At 33.8% G+C, this 9517-nt stretch overlaps 1 protein-coding gene across 1 annotated transcript; it reads right to left on the bottom strand.

Moving 5' to 3' along the window:
• Window positions 1-3162: 3162 nt before the first annotated feature.
• On the bottom strand, window positions 3163-7225 carry LOC128553312 (uncharacterized). Its single transcript, XM_053534445.1, has 2 exons — window positions 6524-7225; window positions 3163-4958 (listed from the first exon to the last, which is right to left on the bottom strand). Exons 1-2 carry the CDS (start codon window positions 6853-6855, stop codon window positions 3599-3601), a joined length of 1692 nt encoding a protein of 563 aa, XP_053390420.1. The 5' UTR covers window positions 6856-7225; the 3' UTR covers window positions 3163-3598.
• Window positions 7226-9517: the final 2292 nt, after the last annotated feature.

Genomic DNA, 9517 nt, shown 5'->3' with positions numbered 1-9517 from the left:
ACTTGCAGATAACTTACAGATCCAAGCTCGACAGTTATACAAACTTACACACGTAAATGATTATCCGATATTGCTGAAATATATCATGTAAATAAATAAAAAAATGTCTTGTTTCGTTCCGTTTCGCAAAGTACCAATACCTGTGTGGGTATTGGTACTTTGCGAAACGGAACGAAACGAGATAGAAAAAGCTAATTTGGTTAGATACGATTATGTAATTCAAGATGCTGACAACTAAGAATTAAAAAATAAATAGTTAGAAGGAGAATCAAATTTCATTACACGCTGTTACATGCAAGGAAATATACGAAAAGTATTCCTTTCAGGAACATGAAAATTCTCCTGTAATCTTCACACATAAAAAAATAACTTGCAGATCCAAGTTCGACAGTTATACAAACATACAAATGTAAATAAATTATCCAATATTCCTGAAATATTTCGTGTAAATAAATTTCTTTCGTTTCGTTCCGTTTCGTAAAGTACCAATACCTGTGTGGGTATTGGTACTTTGCGAAACGGAACGAAACGAGAGAGGAAAGGCTAATTTGGTTATATATATGTATTATGTAATTAAAGATGCTGACAACTACAAATCAAAAAAAAAGTTTGAAGGAGAATCAGATTTTATAACACGCAGTTACGTGCAAGGAAATATGCAAAAAGTATTTCCTTTACAAATATACAAACTGTCCTATTATCTATAAACATAAAAAGGCGACTTGCAGATCCAGGCTCGGCAATTATACATGCATACAACCATAAGTGACTATTTCATATGTCCGGCTCTATTGCATGTCAATGTATCTTTTAATGGTACATGTATCATAGGTTATGTACATAGTTATAGTTGGTTGCATGGTACCAGTGATTTCTGGATATGGCTTTGTTAAGCAGTCGCCAATTACTTGAAAATAATGACTTGCAGATCCAGGCTTGACCATTATTGTACACGCAAACATAAACGGTTATTAGACATGAATTCCTGAAATATTTCATGTAAATAAATTAAAATTTTCTCGTTTCGTTCCGTTTCGCAAAGTACCAATACCTGTGTGGGTATTGGTACTTTGCGAAACGGAACGAAACAAGACAAAATCTATTTCATTTCTTTATGTTTTGCGTATCATGAGTTTCATCGGACATTATACATCATTCGACAGTTTATGTTTACAAGACTTTATATATATCCGGTACATCATATAGGGTTGCTCTAGTTCAAATACTATCGCGCTTGTTAACAGATGTATGCATTTATAATCATTCTGTGTTATGCTTTTAACTACTATGAATGTATATCAAAGAAAAGATAGGGTTTTATTCCTTTTCACCGATATATCTAACCCCTTTTAATGTTTGTTTCGTTCCGTTTCGCAAAATACCAATACCTGTGTGGGTAATGGTACTTTGCGTAACGGAACGAAACAAGACAAAACATGTTTCATACTTGATGTTTTGCATATCATTAGTTTCATCGGACATTATACATCATTCAACAACTGATGTTTATACAGGGTTCATGTAATTTACTATAATATTTTTATTTTTAAAATTTAAATTTGATTTTTTATTTTCCCCCATATGGTGCCCCTCGTTCCGTTTCGTTTCGTTTCGTTCCGTTTCGCAAAGTACCAATAGCCTGTAAAAATAAGTTGTTTTGACTAACACTTAATTGTCTTTACAGTTACGTTATGTATACGCAAAGTACTAAAAAATGAGGATAACCTGTCAGTTGTGAAAACCTATAAATACGTTACTACTGTACTTACAGAATTTGTTTCTGATACCGTTATTAAGTTTGCAATGTCCGATTGTTCAGCAAACAATGTTTACGTTCCAGACCATATTTTTTATTTTGTTTTGTTTTTAACCGTTCTCTTTTATTTTTGAAAGTTTTGTATTTGAAATGTGAACCAGTTACTTGTCAGTAAAGTAATATTTATGTTTTATTTACTAATTATTGTCACAATGATAGCCGTGTTCATCCGTATCAAATATAAATATATAATATAAGATAGAAGTGTTTCTATCGATCTCTTCAACTGACCATTCAACCCCATGATAGCGGGGACAATCGCCTTATCTATCTTACACCATCGTAGCTCTGTGTTTATATATACGAAATATATCTAAATATCGTATATATGTTAAAACTTCTGTATGAAATTAGATTTCCGGGATTGAAATATTTCCATTGCAGACAGAAATACGGCATGATAAGGATAAGTCTTCAATGTTTTAACTTCAAATCAAAGAATAGCAATAGATTTATTCAGAAACGTCAGCAGGTTTCATTACAATAGAACTTTTGTATGAAAACAACGAAAAGGCGGCAGCTTTCGAATACCATGGAGGTATTTTTACATGACTTTCTGTGCAACCTAAAAACTGCTAACTGGAGAACCTGCTAGTAACATATCGCGATTTGCCCAAAGAGACTTACTAAATGAAAGTTGTGTTGTTGTTGTTGTTGTTGTTGTTTTGTCTATGCCGCGGTGTATGTGCTATATAGTGTGATTCGACGACATAATTACAGATAATTACAGTTACAAGTAACTGAAAAAAATGAATTTAAGTCTAAATCATGATAGATATAGGAAACACGCTTGTGTAAGACAACTACTAAATAATACCTAAAACACCTGTCACAGATGCGTAAAATCACTTATTGTTTGTATTAATTTTGCCCAGGAGGTCATTTATTTTATGACAGTCTATATGTGCATTTTTTAATGTTCTACGCGTGTCTTAGAAATGAGTTCGGATACTATCACATCATACCTACCGATCTTTTAGTCCCGAGTACGTTGAACAGTAATAAGTTAATAACAGCAATCAAAGGGCCGCAGTCTAGCTTTTAGAAAGGGCTAACATTTGAGGCAATCACACCATAAAATGCTGCGTACGCAATACTAGATGGCGCCTGAATTATTTGCATGCTTAAACATATAATGCAATAACTATCGTTAGAGGAAGGTATGTTGTCCTGCTTATTAATGTTTACAGATTCGAGACATCTTTAGAAATATTTGCATTCGTTTACCTAAACAAGGTTGTTTGAAAATTTAAAACCCGAAACATAATGTATCAAATCAATGTTTATAATATGGAAGAGAAGTCAAAACATGATTTATATTATTCAGGAGACATATATCCGGCTAATACAATGACGGTATACGAATATTAATGATTTCACAGTAATACTTCAGAAAAACAACGAATGTCTGTATAACTCTATGAGAAATTCAGTCACGAATACCTTTTTTGTTCCAATGTTTACAAAAAAAATCATTATCAAGTTACATAGTTCAGTCATACTACAATGTAAGTCCTTCTCACGATTTACAGGTAGTTCATTATAAACTATTTTGTAACTGTAAGAGATTGAACCATGCTGATATACACACTTGTTTGTACCAGTTCCCAAATAAACTATGTGAATTTAACTATTTATCAAATCAGACTACTAAACACATATATCTGAATTAAATACATAAGGTGTTGGAACAAGCAAGACCTGAAAACATATGCAATTGTTCGATTACTAATGTTGTCTCCAAGTCTGTAATTTGTCAAATAAATCAATAAACGTCCTTGATTATTCGGACATTTCAAGAATGTTGATACTGTTATTATGAATGTTACGTGCTAGCATTAAACAATTTCGTTTGTTGACATAACAGAGAGGGGAAACATAAGTCATGTTCATTTTGTTTATTACCAGTTCTCCTTGACATTTCCCGTCAGCACTAAACATCACGATATTGCTCGAGGCACATCCAGACAGGAAGACAGTGCCATCAGCAGATACAGATGCACCCGTGCAGGATCTCAGCCTTGCGTCCCGCAGTTCACACCTCACTTCACCATCTCTTCCTAAACATACGGCTCCATCACTTCCATCTGTTATAATAACAGTCTCTCCACTGACAACCATACTTTGAGGAGAAGATTTAAATATACTCCGTCCATTCACGTTTTTGTTGATAGACTTCAGTAGTGTTCCTGATGTATTGTACACGTTTACACTACTTGCATTAGATACCCAAAGATCCCCAGCAAAATACTCCATTCCCCAAAAACGACCCCCTGCTACAGATATATTTCTCAAAATAGACAATTCCTGACCAACTGATATAAACTGAACCGTGCCGTTTGCCAGTTTTACTACAATTTCATCCTTAGCAGTACAGCAGATGGCCATAGGCTTGGAAGGTAGAATACACGCGTCCTTAATACTAAAATTTGTATCAAGCCTCTTTATTTTCATGTTTTTGTAGTCAGCCAGAACGACGGTATCATCCTGAAGCAGACACATATCAGTTATAAAACAAGTCTGATTGTCATTCTGCATTCTGACATAAACCTCTTTCTTCGCTTTTATCTTGTATTGCCTAGTTGTAATCTGCTTCTGGTTTTCACTCAATGTCTCCACACGTCCTAAATCAGCTACAGTCGTTAAAATTCTTCTCAGTTCTGCATTTTCAGTAAAACGAGCAATTCTAGTTCCCTCTGACTCACTTTCTTCAAACAACTTCTTTGCATCTTTCACAGTCCTTTCTATCAGTTTTATTTGAACAAACTGTTGTCTAGCATCCACTCTATTTACAGTTTGCAATATACTTTCTGATTTGTCGACTTCTGTTATTGTATTAGCCATCAACTTGATTTCAGATTCTAGTTTGCCATTTACTTCTGAACACGTCTTGTTCAAACTCTCAACAGCTTCTCTTTTCAATTTCCCGATATATTCTGCTATAGTGTTTGCTTTATCCTGAATATTATGGAGAATATCGTTTCTCAGTACTTCAAGAGAAGCGACGTTTTTCTGCTTCTTCTTGTTTGCAGCTACTAACTGGTCATGAACAGCTTTAGTTTCAAATTGTAAACGCTGTATGTCATTCTGTTGGATAAAAGATGTCGTCATATCGTCTATGCTCTTAATTTTTTCACAAGCCCTGGAAAATTAGATACAGAGTGTTTTTCTTTTTTTAATGAGAACTAATCAACGTAATAAATTTATAAAAAGCAAGAATATCCAGTTAACAATTTCATTAGCGTAATTTATTTAGTTAAAACCAAAAAGGTAACAATATGCAGTCGTTCTATCGTGAGAATGACAGTTGCATTTTCATTCTAATCGCCGGTTCCAGATAATATATAATTTCGTCTAAATATACATCTGTTAAATCTTGATAATCTGGGACAATCCATGGTACCTATTACTATTTAGTATTAAGACACTAGCTTATATAAACTTAAACATAATCAAGAAATGTTTATGGTACAATTATAAAGAATAACTTCACAGAAATGTAAATTGTTTCTGCTTATGAACTGAATCGGTATAAATGGAAGTAATTACAAACTAACTGTGTCATTTCGAATGTAGTCAGAGAATTAATATTACCCTAGTAACCATCTACTATGTTACTATCTTTAATTAATACATGTAACATGCCTACATATTTGATATAATGTTGAAGCAAATTTAATGAACTCATATTGCCCAATAAACGGATTTAGGACAAACACTTAAAAGCATTCCCTGCCTACAAAAAGCTTTATTTATACTTTTTCAAAATGGATGTCAGTTTCGTCCCACTGAATGCCTCATTTCTGGCTAGATTATATAGCTAAATCAGTTAAAATATAACAGTAAAAGTACATCCAATAGTAATATCCAATAGTCAATATACTGATATACCAAGTTTTGCCAAAATACCGCATCCCTAACTTAACTCAATAAGAAAATCATTAAAGTAAATCATTCTCCTGTATTTAGAAACGTTGACCTTGACACAAGCTAGAACCACAAACCTTGATATCTAAACAAACTACATATATTTTACCACTTATGATCTATCCATCCTATTCACAACTGAAGTTAATGAGCAAAAGCCAGATTGTGACCTTGGCCTAAGCAACACTAAATGTAAATGAACCTTAGCCTCTATGTAAACTATATAAATTTCATTCTCTGTGTAATATCTCATTTCTAACTCAAGTTATTGATGACTTTTTTCTATTTCTTTGACCGCGACATTGGCCTCGCAAAAAAAACCTATGCAGTAAACTAGACCAGATGACTCCCGCATTAGTTCCAATAGTATTGTAAGTCCTTGGGGATGTTCGTTGAGAGACCCATTTGAGAATGGTGACCTAATGTGTGCATATAAGCCCGAAGAAAAGAATTTTGTGTTACTTCCATGAAGGAAAGCCACAGGGCTATGTCCTTTATATCAGTTAATTGTTCAAGTTTTATTTCACTCGCAAGAGGATAAATGGTTCTAACACTTCTCTAAAATATCTACATAAGTAACTGGGCTAAAGCTTGGAAGAAATATCTCACCATTCGGATCTTATCAAAAGTTATTTTTGAAGAAGAGAAAAAACAGCAAGTACACGCGTGCAAGGTAAAATGTTTTTAAAACAATCAGCTGTGAATATTTATATGCATAAAATCTGCACTTCTGTGTGAAACGGATTCGTTGCAATTGCCTCTGATTGAAGTCAAACATACCTGTGCTCTGTGGCTATACACTTTGCACAATAGACCATGTCATGTGTTCCACAGAACATCTCGATGTCTCGATCTGGATGGTATCGACATTTTGTTGTCATGGCAACCATAGACGGGTTCTTGGCGTCTTCCCTATCCAGCAATTTGTGAGATTTCGAAGCCGCATTTCTTTTATGACATCTAGCACATGTTGTACAAAGATACTGGTTGCATTCTACACAGAATTTGACAGCTTCTTCTCTGATATCATCTTCCTCACAGGGCGTACAGACTAACTCAAAGTCAGCATCCGACCCATCTTTGATAGAGGTAAGGTCACATCCTTCAGCCATATTTCAATCAATTGTATCCATTCCTTCAATCAAATCAATATGAAATAAATTTACTGCTGTCATGCTGAACGACCATTTTGTTATTTCAGCTCTACTTTCTACATGTATAGAAAATATTATGAGACAGTAATCAGTAAGACAGAGGGTGGTCGCCTTGAATACAGCATCAGTAACGCTACACAGTTCGTGGTCGATGGCTCGAAATACTCTTCAGATAACGAATTTATATTTCTGATGAAACATATGACTTAAATCTTATTCAAGATATTGGTTTATTCCATCAACAAAAATGATATAGTATGCAACAATTAACTTTTTTCCGTTTTCCATTTCCGCATACATGTACTCTGCTAATCTACATAGTACACTGACGTGGCCTTGAATGTTGGTAAACTTGTTATCAGCAGATCACAGATTAGCTAAACCATAAAAGATATCATATATCATTCAGTTTATAATGTTAAATGTTATTATTATACTTAAAATGTAAAATTTGAAAACTCTTTTTAAAATCAATATTAAATACGATATATTTCTTTGACATAGATCTACTATTTCCATTTAAATTAGTATATATTATAAACCTCGGAACCTCTTATAAAATCAGCACACAAGAAGTAGACATTTAGGTTAAATTAATTGCTGTGTATCTATCAAGAGGTGATTAAATGAATTTTAAATTTTAAAATACAGTAAGTCAATTAAAAACAAAACCTTGTACAATCCCATTTTCTGAAAATTGATTCGGAATACGGAGTACACTGTTCATTATGCTGCTTAGAAGATGTAAAATTACATGATAAAATTTTGCAAAACTCTAAAATGAAAAAGACACACATACCCTAAGATACGCTAACAAATGTGTTTTAGTTTCGTTTTCGATAATTACCCAGTACTAGAATATAACCCGTCTTAATCCCGTACGATTTGCCGAGGTAGACAGATTCTTTTTCTATACTTTAATACGGAACGACTCCATATAGTACTTCCGAGTTGTATGCGCTTAAATATTACCTAGTAGAACTGTATAGTAATACAACGGTAGCCGTATACATGTTTGGAACTGTCCCATATGGCCTCTCCCGAGCTAAAAAAGCGAAACGTATCATGTAAGTTTTGCTGATATATACGATCAACCACAAACTTTTTACATAACAATTTATTACGGTTTCAGTTTTCATTCTAACATCCAACTTATTTGATGCAAAAAGATCAAATCGTTCCATTTTAAATTACAACTGAACGTGGACGGATCTTTTCGGCTGTTTAACCTATGCTCAATTTGACACAGGAAGGCAAAGATTAAAAAAAAATATCAAGACAGAAAATAACGATTTTGGTTGTGTTTGAAACACGACACTAATGGTCGTCAGTGCTGAAACATAGGTGTCACGTTGAAATCCTTCTTTTTTTATACAGAATCTAGGAATCTAGGGATCTAGGTTAGGTTATCTTCCCGCCATTGTATAACTGAAATACTGTTGAAAAACGGTGTTAAACCCCAAACAAACAATCAATCAGACACGGTAGCCGAGAAACAGTATTGAACATTCCAGGCGTGTGCTTGACATGTGACAATGACGACACACCAGTATTTTAGATTTTTTAGGGCGATTGACTGTGCTTTTGAACGACCCTGTCACTGTGTTGCTGCAGGTTCGGCCCTTTGCTCCGATCAAAATAATTTGTAAAGACCTAATTCCGTTTAGTATAAAGGTCCATAATGCTTTGAATTTTCATCTTAAAAACAGAAGAAACAGCTTTCCAAATAGATGTGATGCATATTTACATTCCTAGAAAAGCACTACTTTTAACATGCACATGAAGTGATATACACACAGCCATAAATGGAGGTCATAAAAAAACTATAGATTCAATTAAACCTTCTAGTATGTATATTCATCAATATTCAAACCTTTGACAAATATTAAAGAAAGTAATTACGAGAAATAGGTTTAAACAAGAAATTAATGTGTTTTATGTTCATGGGGGAAAATGTAGCTGCCACATTTTAAACAAACATTATTACAAACCTTTAACAATCGAATTAATTTCCATTTTTATTCATTAAAGGTCCATAGTGAATAATTTCATGTTAAACATAAATAAAGCGGTTATCCAAGTAAGGAATATGCCTAATTAACAGGATTAGGAAAGCACTACTTTCAGACAGACCCGCAACAGAAGAAGAAGACGGTAGTGCTGACAACTTTTCATGTGACAGTGTTATGTGATTCGGTTTCTAAATTTCAAAGAAGTGTCTATTTGTAGTTAAAATGTTACGCATATTACACCTAATTCGCCTAAATTTGCCGAGAAACGTCCTTAGTAGTGTTATATAGATGTAATATGGATGTTACAGAGGTCTTACATGGATGTTACTTATGGTAATAAGGTACAGTTACCTGCCCTTCTTTACCAAATTAAAGGAAGTGTATCCGAGAGAAAAGAGGTCCCCATTTCATGATGGATTTGTTAGAAAATAGATATCCTGAGCTTCTGCAAGCAAACAAATTTTGAAGAACAGATGTAAATGAAGAGAAAGGGGTAAAAATTGCTGGAAAAACATGATTTCTTTTGCAAATGACTGCATGCGGATTTGTACAAAAAGTAGGCTGGACCGCTTCACTTTGTTTAAATTTAAATGCAATACACTATTCAT

The sequence above is a fragment of the Mercenaria mercenaria genome, unplaced genomic scaffold (assembly GCF_021730395.1).
Source record: "Mercenaria mercenaria strain notata unplaced genomic scaffold, MADL_Memer_1 contig_3700, whole genome shotgun sequence".
NCBI classification, from domain to species: domain Eukaryota; kingdom Metazoa; phylum Mollusca; class Bivalvia; order Venerida; family Veneridae; genus Mercenaria; species Mercenaria mercenaria.
The sequence above is the reverse complement of the archived record's forward strand: the minus strand, read 5'-3'. Positions and strand labels throughout refer to the sequence as shown.

Coding starts and splice junctions, on each gene's coding strand:
- LOC128553312 (XM_053534445.1), bottom strand. CDS start 6,855: ATGGCTGAAGGATGTGACCTTACCTCTATCAAAGATGGGTCGGATGCT. Junction 4,959..6,523: donor TGTATAGCCACAGAGCACAG/GTATGTTTGACT, acceptor CTAATTTTCCAG/GGCTTGTGAAAAAATTAAGA.